This window comes from Ovis canadensis, chromosome 3, assembly GCF_042477335.2.
Source record: "Ovis canadensis isolate MfBH-ARS-UI-01 breed Bighorn chromosome 3, ARS-UI_OviCan_v2, whole genome shotgun sequence".
NCBI lineage: Eukaryota > Metazoa > Chordata > Mammalia > Artiodactyla > Bovidae > Ovis > Ovis canadensis.
In genome coordinates this window covers 139,071,909-139,088,609 of record NC_091247.1, presented here as the reverse complement: position 1 = coordinate 139,088,609, position 16,701 = coordinate 139,071,909, and the positions used below count along the sequence as shown (strand labels likewise).

The window sequence follows — 16,701 nt, the reverse complement described above, 5'->3', positions numbered from 1 at the left end:
CGGTGGTGTTAGCTTCACTAGGCCAGGCCGCGGGTGGCCCCTAATTTGGGGGTCAAGCCCACTCTCAAATACACTCCTGAGAAGGGGCCAGATTGAAAGAGGCTGAGGCAGTCCTCTGCGCCCTTGCTTCTGGTGCCTTCTGTCCACCTTTTCTTCTGCTGGCTCGTAAGCTTCTTTTCCCGTCTCTCTTTGGGTCAGTCTCTGCGGGGCTCTGTTTCCTGTCCCTCTGTTCTCCGTGTCCACCTCTCTCCCCGAATTTGTCTCCGAGGGTCTCTGCCAGTCCCCGCATGCCTCCTTCCCAGCTCCTGGGCGCGTGGACTCGCCGGAGAAGGTGGGGAGAAGAGAGAGACGGAGGAGGAGGGGCGGGGAGCGGGCCGCACGTGGGGATTGGAGCCCGGGAAGGAGGGAAAGAGGGAGGGAGGAGAGCGCGCGGGAGGGAGCAGAGGGCGGCGCGGGGAGCGGCGGGGGCGAGCGCGGCGCGCCCGTCCCGCCTCCTCCGCCTCAGCGTCCGCTCGGCGCGGGCCCGGGGCGGGATGGGCTGGCCCGGGGGCTCCCCCTGTTGCTGCCCCGCCCCGCCGCGCCCCCGCCCCGCCGGGCGCCCCCCACAGGTGAGTGGCCGCGAGGCGCCGGGCGGGAGGGCGGCGGCCTGTACGTCACGGCGCGGCGGGCAGTGCCGTTGGTGGTCGCCAGGGGGCGCGGGGCCGCTGCGCGGGGCGAATGGGCGTGGGGAGCGGAGCGGGCGCGCCAGGTCGGGGGTCTGGAGCCCGGGGCCCGAGGGCCGCGGCCGACAGAGGCCCTAAAGGTGACCAGGGGGCGGGGCCAGCCCACGGCCACTCCCCGGCCGGCCGTCTTGCCTTCGCGCGTCGGGACAGCACTCGCCGCCGCTCGGTCCCGCCACGCACGCGCACCGCCCCCGCAGGCCCGGGACTTGGGCGGGAACTGGCCGGGGAGAGTGTGTATCAGGGTTTTCCTTTTCCACCTCACATCTGGGGAAACCGAGGCAAATGCGGCCTCCATCGTCAGTTTTCCAGATCACCCTGGGCACTCTCCTTTCCTCCCTGTCTCCTTCCCTGGGCCTCACCCCTCCTCCGCGGCTGGGCTCCCAGCTGCTCATCCAACCACAGCTATTTCCAGGAAGGGGGAGCGCGGGTGGAGGGGTTTCTCCAAACAAACCCAGGGCTTTGGAGTGAGAGGGGCCCAGGCTGGGGGAGAGACTGACACAGGCTCGGGAAAGTTGCGGGCTGGAAGAGGGTCAGGGTCCCAGAGCTCAGGCCTGGCCTTCCCAAGCTTGCCCCAGGGAGCTGCTTTTCCTGTCAGCACTAGCAGCGGGCTCAGCGCTCTCCCACTTCTATCTCACTTGAGAGGCGCTGCACAGGGTGGGGAGGGACTCAAAGCCATCTTCCCTGGCCACCCAACACAGGAGCTAGTGAGCCACCCACGAGGTCAAGAACGAGGGTCCGAGGAGGTTGGGGACCTGTTGCCAAGCTAGGGGACTTTTCAGCCCCTGTGGAGGCAGCAGAAGTAGAGACAAGCCTGCTGGAGGAGTCCTGGTCGGGGTAACTGCAGTAGGAGGGGAGAAAGACCACCCACACCGGCACCACCGCAATACCTTCACCTGCTCCCAGCAGAGCTGGGGCCTGGACCAGGCCGGCCCGATTGCCCACACTGGCCAGGGGCCCGGAATGTCCTGGGAACCAGCCAGAGCTGGAGGTGGGAGTGGGTTGCAGAGCCAGTGCCCCTCTCCAGTTACTGGTTAGGCTTCCCTCTGGCCAAGGTACCCTGGGGACAGACTTCCTGACCTGGAAGGGGAATTAGAGCTTCAAGGGAGACATCTCAGGCTAGGCCCAGCCCAAGGAAGTGTCCTGAATGGGCTCATCACAGAGGAGGCAGGGTTAGACCAACCTTGATGGGCACGGGGGAGGGAGAGGGGAGGCTGAGGGCCTGGTGGGAGAAGCCAGAGCTAGGGGAGTTGCCAGAGCCCTGGGACATTCAGTAACTACCGTGCAAATGTTGGGGGGAGACAGGACACACACATTTGCGCATTCTTTCAAGCAGCTGGACTGTTCCACTGGACTGCTCTAGGGGGCTGTGATCCAAGACTTAGGGCTGAGAACCCCCAGGCTGTTAACCCCTAACATTTTTTGGAAGATTACTGTCCCCCCCCCCCACCTCTTCCAATGCCCCAGTCCACCTCCTTCCCTTAACTCCTGGGACAGGAAGCTGGCTGTGTTCCCAGGAGGGAGGCAGGAGGCCCGCGGAGGGGGGTGGAGTATGTGTTGGGAGGGGGGCCTCCTGTCCAGTCCTCCAGCCCTGGGACAGCTGCTGAGGAAGAAGAGCAGAGCTGGGGGAGCCATGAAGGTAGTACTAACGCTTGGGGTGGGGGGAGGGCTGGACGGGGAGGAGGAGGGCCCAAGTGGCAAGGCTCCAAAGAGGAGCTAGGGACCCAGGGAGGAGGTGAGTGAAGGACTGTGTCCGGAGCAGGGCAGCTGGGGAGCTTTCAGAAGGGCCTCAAATGCCTTGGGCTAGGGCAGAATAACTGACTCCTGTGGGCAGAGCAGTCTCAGCTGGAATTTGGCTTTCGATGTAGATGGTGGGGGCAAGGGGCCAGTGCATGTTTTCCTCTTCCTGTTGCTTCCAACTAGTGAAACTGAGGCAGAACGCTGACCCTCAGGATGCAGTCCAGGTCCTGAACTGGCTGGGACAACGATTCCCAGCTCCCCCTCCCTCCCACTAGAAGGTCCCTAGAGAGCCTGAGAGTTCAGGCAGGGAGGCTGGCCTGGCAGGGACGCAGCGTTCCCCTCTGGCCCTTGAGCCAGGGCCCTGAGACCTAAATTCCCACCCCGCCCCTGCCCCGCCCCACTGGGGGCTGGACCTCAGGATCCCACAGATCCCCGGATAGGGTAGATCCCAGGCCAGGGGGCAGCTCCAGAGCAGGATGGGGTGGGGGCAAAAGATCCTGGGCTGACACTCCCAGCAGGGTAGATCCTGGGAATCTGATCTCCTGGCCTCCCCCACATCCTCCCCATCCCCCACTTCCTGGAGCAGCGACCTGCCCCCTTCCCGCCTGCACTCCCTTCCACTTCCAGGGCTGGGCTTCTCCTCACACCAGCCAGACAGCCTACTCTCCACCCAAGGGAAGCGGCTGCCTCCGCCAGGCCGCTTCCAGGAAGCCCCGGGCCAGGCCCCAGCATTGTTCGGGCCCCAAGGCCAGCACCCCAGGCAGCCAGAGAACCATGAAGTCCAGCGGCCCTGTGGAGAGGCTGCTCAGAGCCCTGGGGAGGAGGGACAGCAGCCGGGCCACCAGCAGGGTAGGAGTGCCCTTGACTGGGCAGAGGGGTCTGGGTGGAGGAGTGGGCAGTGGGGGAGGGGGCCAGAACTCCGGCCAGAGCTTCGTCCCAGTTTCAGCCTTCTTCCCTAGTCCTGTGTCCCCTCGTTACTCTGTCTCTTTGGAGCGGCCAGGGCTGTGATATGAGCAACAGAAGCCTGGGTGATAGCAAATCCTCATCAGCTCCCCTGTCACCTTCCCTGCCCTAGCCCAGGCCAGCCCTGCACGGGCAGGTATACATTATGGTAGGACCTTTCCGGGTACTATTTTGGAGCCCAGGAAGATAGGGGAAATGGGGCAGGGGTGGCAAAGGAAGGAAGGGAGGCGGCCAGGTCTTAGAAGTGCCTTAGACAAGGGGGCTTGACTTGCTTTCCACTGACATCATGTGCCTGTGCCATTAATACCAAAATGCACCCAAGTTTCCTAGTGGGTCTGGCAGAGTTGGTCCAGCCCAGAAGAGTTCAAGTTGAGTTTAATCCAGTAGCTTCAAGGACAGCCAAGGCACCAGAGGTGCTGCCTGCATCCCCAGGCTGGGGGGCCTAGAGGCCCCATCACTGCCTTTCCCCACATTTTTTTCAGCCTTACCCCTCAAAAAGGCATCTCAGGGCAACATAAGACAGTACTATGTATGGGGGAGGGAGGCCGGAACTTGAATGCCAGAGGAGAAGAAAAACAGGAGAGGAGACAAGGAGGTAAACGGTCCCCAGAGGATGGACGGATGGGAACGGTAGTCCTGGGCCGTGGGGGACATCCCAGCCACCTTGCTCACTGCACTCTGGGAGGGGAGAGGCCGGAGAGCAGCGGGTACACCCTCTCCCCTTTCAGTGCTGGAATCCCTCTTGAACCTTCTCAAGTGACTGGGTGCTTACTACATCCTGGAGCAGTAAGGCAGCTAAATATTTCCATGTCGTGCCTCCATCTGCCTCTCCCTCCAGCATGACCGCCCCCTCCTTACACAATTGCTGCCTGCTGCCTTGGTGCACAATGAGTAAACATGTTGTTCTGACAGTGGCGGGGGGGGGGGGGGGGGGAGGAGGGCGTGTCAGCTGCTGGGAGGACGGGGACAGTGGGCGCCAGGGAAGCAGGCCTGGCTGAGGACACTCCTGCTGGGTCATCTGGGTGTTTGTGACTGACACCCTGCATTCATGTCTGACCCCCTCCCTGCTTACTTCCTACAGGCGCCTCCTGCTAGGGAGGGCAAGATGGGAGGAGAAACAGGTTGCTTTCATAGAGGAGTCGGGAACACCACCCCCTACACCAGAACGGAAGCTCTAGGGTTTGGGTAATAGTGACCACAAGGGTATCACACACCAGGGCCACGTGAGGGGCCTAAGTGATCCCTTGGGGAGGAGCTGACCCAGCTAGGGTGACGCAAGGGGCCGGGTTCTATGCACTGTCGAGGACAAGCACTATAACTGGTTGGAAACAGCTGTGGCCAAGTGCGTTTGACAAGTTTGGGGGCTATAGAAAAAGAAGACAGAAAAAGTGCTGTACTCAGGCCCGGCCCCGTCCTGGAGATGGACCCGTGGGAACTGACACCCCTGTCTGTCTGTCCCTCCACCCGTCAGCCTAGGAAAGCTGAGCCACATAGCTTCCGGGAAAAGGTCTTCCGGAAGAAACCACCAGTGTGTGCCGTGTGTAAGGCGGCCATCGATGGGACGGGCGTCTCATGCAGAGGTGAGGCGTCCCGCCCTAGGCTGTGGCTCTGAGAGCATCGCCCAGCGCCCCTGGGCTGCACAGCCCCAGCAGGCAGACCCCAGAACAGAGCATGGGCTGGGCACCGTGAGGGTGAAGAGGAACTGCCTCCCCTCCAAACAGCCCTTGCGCCCCCAGCACCCAGGAAGCCTAGTACTCTAAATTACCCTCTCACCTGACCTGGAACTGGGGCTTCCCTCCGTGCCTTCCTCCTCACCTGCACCCACCCTAGAACATTGCCCCTGGGTCCCCCACTCCCTGGCCTGGGCAGTAGCACACCCCTGCCATGTGCTTCCCTTGAACTCTGCCCCTGCTCCAGGACTCCAGCCAGCTCAGTACAGCTGGAGTCCGGGAAGTTTCAGGACCTGGGGAGACCAGAGAGCCACCCCTTCCACTGCCCCAGTAGGCCCGTGCTAACACTCTCCTCCCCTCCATCCCCTCTAGTCTGCAAGGTGGCAACACACAGAAAATGTGAAGCAAAGGTGGGTAATCTGATGTGGGGAGGGGGGCTTGGGGTCCCTTCCTCCTCTGAAATGGGCTTCTCCTCCCCTCTACCCCTCTCATCATTGGGGAACCCCTGCTGGGTAACAGAGGGTACTGTACTGGGCCCTTTAAGAACCGCCCTATTCCACCCCCTGGAGGACTGGCCCAGGCGGGTGGACAGCAAGACAGCACGTTTGTCTTGGTGCTGTGCCCAGGCTGCAGCTGGCGCGAGGACGGGCGGGGGGGGGGGGGGGGGTGTAGGGAAGAGGAGGAGAACGAGGAGGAGGAAGGGTGGGATGGGTGGGGGTCAAAGCAGAGACTGGTGGCCGGATGGGCTGTGCCTTCCCTCTGGGGAAGGGTCCTCAGGATGCGTGAGTGGGTCTTGTCCTGGGCCCTGGAAAGGCTGGGCAGAAGATGCAAGATGTAGGCAGCACCCACTATCCATTGGCAGCCCCGTCTCTGAGGTGCCCTAGTTCTCCTTCTGCAGTGTGAGGGGTCCTAGGCCCTTGGAGCTTGCTTTGGGGAGCTGTGTGCCCAGGGGCGGGGTCTCCCAGTGAAAGAGGCCAGTGTCTGTCCCTGGCTGTGGCCTGCCTGCATGGCTCTATATATAACTCCTACCCTGCAGCTGGATGAATGGGGGTCTGTGTGGGCAGGGGGCTGGGAGCCAAGAGTAACATGTTGGGGGCCCAGGGGTGGGAGGCCGAGAGGCCAGAGGGGAGGCTCCCTTAAATAGAGGAACCTTAGTTGCAGCCTGTGCCCATCTGCTGACAGCCCCTCCACTTTCTTGCTGAAGCTGAGGGGTGGCCCCATCCTTAAGCCCAGGAGAGCCCATTTCACCAGCAGCTCAGCTCCTCACTCCAGTCTCCTTCCAGGTGACTTCGTCCTGTCAGGCTTTGCCTCCCGTGGAGCTGGTGAGTGTGCTCTGGGATAGGGTGGGGGATCCAGAGAACCAGGCTGCAGTGTCCAGAGGTCTGGTGGCCACAGACGGGCCCCAAGAAGTTCTCTTGAATGGACTGCTGTGCATAGTGGCCATCCTGAGACAGTGGAAAACTTTTTGAGCCCTCTGCTCTTGTGTCTTGGGCCTGCTCTGGCTTAGGACTCCTCCCTCTCTCCCTGCCCCACCTAATACATCCCTCACAGGGACACACACAAGCCCTCCCCACTGCCCCCAGGCCCAGACTGGTCCTTGCCCCTTGCCTAACCACTCCCTTTTCCTCCCCCCTCTCCCTCTAGCGGAGAAACACCGCCCCTGTGAGGCGCATAGAGCACCTGGTAAGGTGAAGCTGCAGGGGGGGTTGGGGGGGCGGAAGCAGATAGCTGTGGGACTAAGGACCTAGGTCTCTCCTGAAGCAAAATTCATGGAACTCTGGAGTGGGGAAGCCTAGAGTGAGGGGCACAAAAGATGTGTGCAAAATCTCATCTCATCCACCAGGGATCCACCAAGTCTCTGAACCACTCAAAGCAGCGCAGCACTCTGCCCAGGTAAGTAGGGTGCCGGTTGTGGTCCCATATGAGCCCTTTCCTCATACCCCACACCTCAGCCCAGGGCAGTTCCCCCCAACAAAGCTCTCTAGGACAGCCCACCCCCAAAAGGTCAGGACCCAGGAGGCCTCACCTGTAGTCGGCCAGACACCTTTCCATCACACCAGCCTCCCGGTGCCCGCCCCACACCCTCTCCCCGCCCCGCTCTTAACACAGCTTGGCCCCCTCCTCCCCAGGAGCTTCAGCCTGGACCCGCTCATGGAGCGCCGCTGGGACTTGGACCTCACCTACGTGACGGAGCGGATCCTGGCCGCCTCTTTCCCCGCGCGGCCCGACGAGCAGCGACACCGGGGCCACCTGCGCGAGCTGGCTCACGTGCTGCAATCCAAGCACCGTGACAAGTACCTGGTGAGAGGCGGGACCTGCTTCAGTCAGCCAATGAGAGGGCTGGGAGGGCCAGCAGGGCCCGGCGGCTCCCTGACGTCAAACCTGTGGAGGCGGGGCCCCGAGTGGGCAGGGCCCCGGACGCTCCAGGGAGCAGACCTAGAAGGCAGACGACTGATGAGGCTGTCAAAGTTAGGCTGGGCCTTAGTCACTTCCTCCTTTTGGAGAAAGACCCTTACTTAGGGTCACAGCAGGTGACACCTCCAGGAATCACCACGCCTCGCTGCCTGGGGTCACTTCGCCTAACGCCCTAACCCACTTTTCTTGCAGCTCTTCAACCTTTCAGAGAAAAGACATGACCTGACCCGCCTAAACCCGAAGGTAGGAGGGAATTAAAACCATCACCCCCAGCCTTCTCAGTATTAATAGTAGCACTTGCCCATATGATTTGTCACTTGGGACAGCCCAAAGCATGGTGCAGCAGGTATCCACCCATCATCTCGGTGAGGAAAGAGTTGAGGCTGTCATCGATACAAGAACAGGCCCCTGACCTTGTCTCCAGGCACCTAAACCCTATCCCTCTTCCACCCCACTCACCTCTTCTTTGGTGGCCACCAGCCCCAATTCCACCCCTGTACCCCTCAGGTCCAGGACTTTGGCTGGCCTGAGCTGCACGCACCCCCCCTAGACAAGCTGTGCTCCATTTGCAAAGCCATGGAGACCTGGCTCAGCGCTGACCCGCAGCACGTGGTCGTATTGTACTGCAAGGTGAGCTGGAACTTCAGGTTCACAGGACTGGGGGCCCTCAGCAAAGGGCCCCAGCAAGCCCTCTATCCCTCTTTGTCCTCAGGGGAGCAAGGGCAAGCTCGGTGTCATCGTCTCTGCCTACATGCACTACAGCAAGATCTCTGCAGGGTAAGGTGCCCCAGCCCCAAGTTCCCACTTCCCCAGGGACCCTCCCTCCAGCTGGCCCTTGATGAGCCCCCCTCCTCTAAAGCCCACCTCAGGGTCCAGAGCCATTTACTATAAACTTGAGCTTTCCACCTCCTTTTTCTCACTTGTACTTCACCACTTTCCTAGGGCTGCTATAACAAAGTGCCACAGACTAAGTAGCTTAAGACAACAGAACTTTGTTGTCTCAGTTCTGGAAGCTGAAAGTCTAAAATCAAGGAGTCAGTGGGGCCACACTCCCGCTGAGACTCTGGGAGTGGCCTCTTCCCAGCTGCCGGTGGTGGCCAGCAGTCCTTGGTGTCCCTTGGCTTATAGGTGGATCGCTCGTCTCTGCCTTCATCGTCACATGGCCTTCTTCCTGTGTGTCTGTGTGTCTGTCTCTTCTTCTCTTCTTCTAAGGACACCAATCACATTGGATTAAGGGCTCACCCTACTCCAGTATAACATCTTAATTAATTACATCTGCAACGACCCTATGTCCAAATAAGGTCACATTCTGAGGTACATATCTTCTGGGGGGACACAATTCAACCCGTTTTTGTTGTTTAGTCGCTAAGTCATGTCCAACTCTTCTGCCACCCCACGGACTGTAGCCCGCCAGGCTCCTCTGCCATGGGATTTCCCAGGCAAGAATACTGGAGTGGGTGACCCTTTCCTTCTCCAGGGGATCTTCCCGACCCAGGGATCAAACCCATGTCTCCTGCATTGGCAGCTGGGTTCTTTACCACTGAGCCACCGGGGAAGCCCCAGTTCAACCCATAGCATGGTCTTATTGTCCCATTTTACCGAAGAAGAAACTAAAACTCAGGAAACGGTTGCCTGCAGCCCAACAACTAGTAAAGTGACTGCTTGTGGGGTTTCTAGTTCTCTTCACCACCACTCTGAACTTCCTCTAGACTTGCGGGGAATCACACCACTCTTCCCTCCCCTGGAGCTTAGGAAAGGGAGACCAGGATGTAACCACCCCCTTAGCCCCCACACTGGCCCCTGTCTCCCCAGGGCAGACCAGGCGCTGGCGACCCTTACCATGCGGAAGTTTTGTGAAGACAAGGTTGCCGCAGAATTGCAGCCCTCCCAGCGCCGGTGAGCAGCCTGGGTGGGGATGGGCCAGGCGAGCAGGTCCCTCCGTGGCTGCCCAGGCCAAGCTTATCTCATTCATACAGCGCACCTTCCGGGAGCACCTCCTGTGTGCTCGGGGCTTGTGTCAGGTGCTGAGAATGCAGAACAAATCCAAGGTCTCTGCTCTCACGGGGCTTATTTACATGCTGGTGGGGTAGAAGGCAACAGACCTATGAATAAATAGACAAGATCGTTTGGGATGTTAGCCAGAGCTATACAGAAAATAAAGCTGAGTCTTGCGATAAAGAGGGACTCACAGGATAGTCAGGGCCCATTGCTGTATCATATGAGGCTGAGACCTGGAAGGGGCTTCCATCCCTCTTAAATCCTGCCGCCAGGTACATCACCTACTTCAGCGGTCTGCTGTCCGGGGCCATCCGCATGAACAGCAGCCCTCTCTTCCTGCACTATGTGCTGGTGCCCGTGCTGCCAGCCTTTGAACCTGGTGCAGGTGAGTCTGCCTGGAATGTGCTCTGTCGGGGGGCACTGTCCCCCACCCCCTCCACTCACTGCCCTTCATGGACCTTCTCTTTTTTGCCCTCTAGGTTTCCAGCCCTTCCTCAAGATCTACCAATCCATGCAGCTTGTCTACACATCAGGAGTCTAGTGAGTGCTCTGTTGCCAGACTCCTTCTCCCTGAATCCCTGTTTTTCCAGCCTTTCCTGGACAGCTGGGCCTCCAGCTCTAGCCACTGCACCCCAAAACTAATAGCATCGTAGAATCCGTTTTACAGATGGGGAAGCTGATGCTTAAAGGGCTCGCGCTCAGGAAGGGCTCAGTCTCTGATCGCCCAACTCCCTCCTGACTCTTGACAGCCTCCGGTGCATCCAAGTGCCCCTGATTCAGCTCTGCCCTCTCTTCCCCAGTCATGTTGCAGGCCCTGGTCCCCAGCAGCTTTGTATCAGCCTGGAGCCAGCCCTCCTCCTCAAAGGCGATGTCATGGTGAGGGGGCCTTAGCCACAGAGAGAGTCCTGGGGGTGGGGTCGGGGTGGTGGTGAACGCTGCCAGCTGCACCGTCTCTGGAGAGCCATCAATTCAAGGCAGGTTGGAGGGCAAGGAGGTTGTCTTCCTGATGGGGAGGTCACCTTGGAGTTGAGGCAGAGCAGAGCCGCACCCAGATAGTCCCCAGGGTAGAAGCACAGAGGAGACGTGTGTGGACACAGAGCCTGAATGCTGGTCTCCCTCCCCTCCCCCAGGTAACATGCTATCACAAGGGTAGCCGGGGGACTGACCGGACCCTCGTATTCCGAGTCCAGTTCCACACATGCACTATCCATGGACCACGGCTCATCTTCTCCAAGGACCAGTTGGATGAGGCCTGGGCCGGTGAGTTGGAGACAAGTGGCCTGGGGGCTGGAGCCCGGGTGAAGGCAGGCAGGTGGGTAAGGGCAGGGAGGGGGTCACCTGCTCCTCACTGTCCACTCCCCACAGACGAGAGGTTCCCCTTCCAAGCCTCGGTGGAGTTCGTCTTCTCCTCCAGCCCAGAGAAGATCAAAGGTAAGAGCCAAGCCTGGCAGGGGGCAGGGGGCAGGGGTTGTCTCCCTGCTCCTCACCCCCGGGGCGCCCTTCTATAGGTAGCACCCCACGGAATGAGCCCTCCGTCTCTGTCGACTACAACACTGCAGAGCCCGCAGTGCGCTGGGACTCCTACGAGAACTTCAACCTGCACCATGAGGACAGTGCGGATGGTGTGTGGGGTGCCCCCAGAGGGGGAGGGAGGTGGAGCTTCCTGTGGGGGGACATGCTTCCCTCCCTAGACAGACACCCTCCCAAGAGACACCCCCGAGCTGGAGTCTCCGGCACCATCCCCTGTTAACACACGCGCTTTGTCTGTTTCTCTCTCTCTCTCTCTCCCCCCCCCCCACTGTGGCCTGCTTGCTATACCGCCCGGATCCTCTCCCCACTCAGACTCTGTCACCCACACCCGGGGGCCCCTGGATGGCAGTCCTTATGCCCAGGTGCAGCGAGCCCCCCGCCAGACCCCACCGGCCCCATCTCCGGAGCCACCCCCACCCCCGCTGCTTTCTGTCAGCAGCGACTCTGGCCATTCCTCCACGCTGACCACGGAGCCGGCCGCCGAGTCCCCTGGCCGGCCACCTCCGACAGCTGCCGAGCGGCAGGAGCTCGAGCGCCTGCTGGGAGGCTGTGGAGTGGCCAGTGGGGGCCGGGGAGCTGGGCGCGAGACGGCCATCCTTGATGATGAAGACCAGCCCGCTGCGGGCGGAGGCCCCCACCTCGGAATATATTCAGGACACAGGCCTGGCCTCAGCCGCCACTGCTCCTGCCGCCAGGGCTACCGGGAACCCTGCGGGGTCCCCAATGGAGGCTACTACCGGCCAGAGGGGACCCTGGAGAGGCGGCGGCTGGCTTTCGGAGCCTATGAGGGGGCCCCCCAGGGCTATGCTGAGCCCTCCGTGGAGAAGAGGCGCCTCTGCCGCTCGCTGTCCGAGGGGCCGTACCCCTACCCGCCTGAGCTGGGGAAACCCACCAATGGAGACTTTGGCTACCGCCCCCCAGGCTACCGGGAGGTGGTGATCCTGGAAGACCCAGGGCTGCCTGCGCTGTGCTCGTGCCCTGCCTGTGAGGAGAAGCTAGCACTGCCCACGGCAGCCCTCTATGGGCTGCGGCTGGAGAGGGAGGCTGGGGAGGGCTGGGCGAGTGAGGCTGGTAAGCCCCTCCTGCACCCGGTGCGACCCGGGCACCCGCTGCCCCTGCTGGTGCCTGCCTGCGGGCACCACCATACCCCGCTGCCTGACTACAGCTGCTTGAAGCCACCGAAGGCAGGCGAGGAAGGGCATGAGGGCTGCTCCTATGCCTTGTGCCCCGAGGGCAGGTATGGGCACCCAGGGTACCCTGCCCTGGTGACGTACGGCTATGGAGGCGCAGTTCCCAGCTGCTGCCCAGCATACGGCCGGGTGCCGCACAGCTGTGGGTCTCCAGGTGAGGGTAGAGGGTATCCCAGCCCTCGTGCCCACTCCCCCCGGGCTGGCTCCATCTCCCCTGGCAGCCCGCCCTACCCCCAGTCCAGGAAGCTGAGCTATGAGATCCCTGCAGAGGAAGGAGGGGACCGGTATCCGCTGCCTGGGCACCTGGCCCCAGCAGGACCCTTGGCATCTCCAGGTGAGGCCCTGGGAAGGGGGATGCCCAGGGCAGAAGAGGGTTCTGGGGAATGGTGGGGAAAGCACAGACTGAGGAAGAGCTACAACCCCTTCTCTCCCTGCAGAGTCGCCGGAGCCTGTGTCCTGGAGGGAGAGTCCCAGCGGGCACAGCACCCTGCCCCGGTCCCCGCGAGATGCCCAGTGCAGCACCGCTTCCGAGCTGTCTGGTCCTTCCACACCGCTGCACACCAGCAGCCCCGTCCAGGGCAAGGAGAGGTGCTTCGTGGGGCTGGGCAGCTCAGGGGCCTCCTTATCTGGGTAGACACTGAAGCCTGTGTTGGCAGGCACCTCACACAGGGCTCTGCAACCCAACTAAACTGCCCGCCCTCCCTCCCTGCAGCACCCGACGGCAGGACACCCGGTCCCCCACCTTGGCGCCCACTCAGAGACTGAGTCCCGCGGAGGCCTTGCCGCCTGTTTCCCAGGGAGGCGCTGATAAGGCTCCAGAGCTGCCTGCGGGAAGTGGGCCTGAGCCTCCAGCCCCTGGCGCCTTCTCCCCAGCCTCCCCACCCAGCTCTCCCAACGACTGGCCTCAGGAGAGGAGCCTGGGGGGCCGCTTGGACAGCGCCAGTCCAAGGGGGCCTGTACCCAACACCCTGCCCGGCCTCCGTCACGCCCCCTGGCAGGGCCTGCGAGATCCCCCAGACAGCCCGGATGGGTCCCCCCTCACCCCTGTGCCTACTCAGATGCCCTGGCTTGTGGCCAGCCCAGAACCCCCTCAGAGCTCGCCCACACCTGCCTTTCCTCTGGCTGCATCTTACGACATCAACGGCCCCCCCCAACCCCCCCTTCCTGAGAAACGCCATCTGCTGGGGCCTGGGCAGCAGCCGGGACCCTGGGGCCCGGAGCAGGCATCACCACCAGCCAGAGGCGCTAGTCACCATGTCACTTTTGCACCTCTGCTCCCGGATAATGCCCCCCAACCCCCAGGTATAAAGGCCTTCAGGAGGCTGGGGCCACCTTAGGAGAACCCTGGTTTCCAGGGAGGGGCATGGCATGGGGACTGGGGAGCCCTGGGGTAAAGCTTAGTCCCTCCCTGTTCTAGAGCCCCCGATGCAAGAGAGCCAGAGCAATGTCAAGTTTGTCCAGGACACATCCAAGTTCTGGTACAAGCCACACCTGTCCCGTGACCAAGGTGAGAAGCCAGCCTGCCCCTACTCCCTCCGGGCCTCTGGCTCAGCTTCTGGTTTGTGCCACTTCATCAGTGGGCCTCCTCTGGGCCGAGCCTCTTTCTAGCAGATGATTCTGGGTTTTAGGCCCGAGGAGGTCTCACCCGCTCAGTGCCCAGTGCACTGACTCCCCAGTGGCATCCTGGGTGCTGACACCACAGCTGTCAGGGCCAGAGGTCTGGGGGGCTCGGGCAGCAGAGCGGAGGGGCTGCCTGGGGCTTGGTCTGCCCCTGTGAAAGCTTCTCCTGCCTCCCCCAGCCATCACCCTGCTGAAGGACAAAGACCCTGGGGCCTTCCTGATCAGGGACAGTCATTCATTCCAAGGAGCCTATGGGCTGGCTCTCAAGGTGGCCACGCCCCCTCCCAGCGCCCAGTCCTGGAAAGGTACAGAGTGGCCCAGCCTGAGGGGGAGGGGATGGGGTGAGGGAGGCACAGAGGCAAGACCAGGCAGGGTGGCCCGTGTCACTTCATAGTAGGGAGGAGGAGGAGATGAGCTCTCCTGCTTGGTAGAGAATTCCAGCAGAGAAGTAGAACCTGGAATCTTCTCCCCTCCTCTCCACTCCTGTCAGGGGACCCCTCGGAACAGCTGGTCCGCCATTTTCTCATTGAGACTGGGCCCAAAGGGGTGAAGATCAAGGGCTGTCCCAGCGAGCCCTACTTTGGTGAGAAGCAGGGGTGGGGAAGGCTGCACTTGGCATTGCAGGGAGGCCAAGAGGTGTCAGGAGGGAGGTGGAGGACTAGAGGTGTCTCTGGGCACCTCGGGAGCCCGCTCGCCTTTCCCCTGCAGGCAGCCTGTCAGCCCTGGTCTCCCAGCACTCCATCTCCCCACTGTCCCTGCCCTGCTGCCTGCGCATTCCCAGCAAAGGTGGGTGTCTGGGCATCTGTCCTCCCCCTTCTCCCCTCCCACTGTGGCCAAAGGCACAATCTCCGGTCCTGGCTCCCTGCCTGCCTGCCTTCCCTTGGGACGGCAGAGGGTACCCTCAGCTCCTGGGACTGCCACTCCCTGCTGACCCCTATTTCCCTCAGATCCTCTGGAGGAGGTCCCAGAGGCCCCAGTGCCCAGCAACATGAGTACAGCGGCAGACCTCCTGCGTCAAGGCGCCGGTACGGGCCTCTCCCTCCTTCCCTTCCCCGCGCACCAGATAGGACACCCCTGACACATGGGGAACAGAAAGGCCTTGTGTGTGGGCCAGCCCTGGCAGATGCACCTCACCCAGGAAGGCAGGGGAGGCCTGTCCCCATAGACATGATGGGATGGGGAGACCTGTCTAGGCTGCAGGGGTGCGGTCTTGTTAGAATGCAGATTCTCCAGCCTCTTTCCAGCATCTCTGACTAAAGACCTCGCGCAGTCACCTGCCTTTTTAACAGGCTACCTGTGTGACGGATGCATTTTGAGCAGCACTAGCTGGGGAAAATGCGAGAGCTGGGCGGGTGGAACACGGAGGGGAGATGGAGCTGGGGTTGGCAGAGCCACTGCTCCCTGCTCCCTTCAACCCACTCCTCACCGTGCAGCCTGCAGCGTGCTCTACCTGACCTCAGTGGAGACGGAGTCGCTGACAGGCCCCCAAGCAGTGGCACGGGCCAGCTCCGCAGCTCTGAGCTGCAGCCCTCGCCCTGCGCCAGCCGTCGTCCACTTCAAGGTCTCAGCCCAGGGCATCACACTCACAGACAACCAAAGGAAGTGAGTATGTGTGCCGGGTAAGCCCCTGGGGGACCCCAGGCACAGACCCCGGGAGCCCCGATTTCTGGGTGACTTTCCCCACCCTCATCCTTCCAGGCTCTTCTTTCGCCGCCATTATCCAGTGAACAGCATCACCTTCTCCAGCACTGATCCTCAGGACCGGAGGTGACCCTCCCTCCCAGCCCTTTCATCCCACAGTCCCCACAGCCCAGCTTCTCCACTGGTAGCTCTTCCCTGGGTGCATCCCTTCACAGTTCTTCTCCTTCCGCAGATGGACCAACTCCGACGGGACCACCTCCAAGTAAGCCTCTGCCAGGGTGCCATCTCCCCTCCCAGCGCGGCATCAGCGTGGTGTCCAGGCGCCTGCTTGCTCCCCATCCCTGGCATGGCCATCCCTGAGGAAGGGGTGCTCAGCGCTCCCCACCCTGCCTTTGTGCCCCCAGGATCTTTGGTTTCGTGGCCAAGAAGCCGGGAAGCCCTTGGGAGAATGTGTGCCACCTCTTCGCAGAGCTTGACCCAGATCAGCCTGCAGGCGCCATTGTCACCTTCATCACCAAAGTTCTACTGGGCCAGAGGAAATGAAGGAAGGCCACAAGCTCCAAGCCCACGTCGACACTGTGCCCCTCTCAGCACCACACAGCCCTCACTTCCCCTGGCCTGGACCCAGGAGACCCAGGAGCCGGCCTCTCCCCTAGGAATGGGGAGCGGACACAACGGCCTGGGACGCTGCTCTCCTTCCCCGCCCCCAGCCTGCTAAGCGAAGTGGATGGGCCCATGAGATGACCTTGCATGTGAGCAGAGGGCAGAGACGGTGTGTGAGGGTGAGGTGGTGGAGCCTGGAGGGGGTTATCTGGACAGCCCCACCTGCAGGAGAGCATCTGCGTTGGAGGGGGAGACAGGCCTTGCCTGCTCTACCAGCTGCAGGTCCCAGCACGGCAGGGAGAGGGGAGAGGTGTGGGGAGCAAGGCACTCCCTCCTTTACCTCCCCTCTGAGCAGAGAGATCAGAGTAGGATCACATGAAAAGGGGGGGAAAGAAAAAAAAAATAAGAGTCTATTTTTGTCTAATAATAAAGAGTTTCTATAATGTTTAGTTAGAGTTAGACTCATGCCTGTTTCCAGGAAGGACAAAGCCTCGGGTCTCCCGGGACCACACCTGTGTTTCTTAGGGCACCCCAGGCCCAAGCCATGCCTGTGGTACACACACGATCCCTCTCCCTGGCCCCACAGCCCTTCGCCACTCCCTCCTCCAGCCC

The 16,701-nt window shown here is 61.6% G+C and overlaps 1 protein-coding gene across 9 annotated transcripts; it reads left to right on the top strand.

The window, feature by feature from the left end:
* The first annotated feature begins 412 nt into the window (after positions 1-412).
* TNS2 (tensin 2) lies at positions 413-16,538 on the top strand. Of its 9 annotated transcripts, none has more exons than XM_069580725.1 (29): positions 413-608; positions 4,894-5,002; positions 5,465-5,502; positions 6,376-6,414; positions 6,737-6,775; positions 6,936-6,985; positions 7,222-7,393; positions 7,700-7,750; positions 8,015-8,137; positions 8,220-8,284; positions 9,320-9,403; positions 9,778-9,890; positions 9,985-10,045; positions 10,306-10,381; positions 10,636-10,765; positions 10,871-10,936; positions 11,014-11,127; positions 11,348-12,559; positions 12,663-12,813; positions 12,938-13,527; positions 13,643-13,732; positions 14,025-14,150; positions 14,336-14,428; positions 14,554-14,631; positions 14,793-14,870; positions 15,279-15,447; positions 15,544-15,612; positions 15,719-15,748; positions 15,891-16,538. In XM_069580725.1, exons 1-29 carry the CDS (start codon positions 534-536, stop codon positions 16,027-16,029), a joined length of 4,230 nt encoding a protein of 1,409 aa, XP_069436826.1. In that variant the 5' UTR covers positions 413-533; the 3' UTR covers positions 16,030-16,538. The 9 variants fall into 9 exon arrangements, with proteins under 9 accessions (XP_069436826.1, XP_069436829.1, XP_069436823.1 ...); XM_069580728.1 differs by having other exon boundaries at positions 449-608; positions 6,297-6,414; XM_069580722.1 differs by having other exon boundaries at positions 507-608; positions 10,255-10,381.
* Positions 16,539-16,701: the final 163 nt, after the last annotated feature.

What these genes read in the sequence shown, in the direction of transcription:
- TNS2 (XM_069580722.1), top strand. Translation starts at nt 534, where the DNA reads ATGGGCTGGCCCGGGGGCTCCCCCTGTTGCTGCCCCGCCCCGCCGCGC. An exon ending in TGACCCGCCTAAACCCGAAG is followed by an intron (nt 7,751 to 8,014) that starts GTAGGAGGGAAT and finishes TGTACCCCTCAG; the next exon opens with GTCCAGGACTTTGGCTGGCC. An exon ending in CTCACAGACAACCAAAGGAA is followed by an intron (nt 15,448 to 15,543) that starts GTGAGTATGTGT and finishes TCATCCTTCCAG; the next exon opens with GCTCTTCTTTCGCCGCCATT.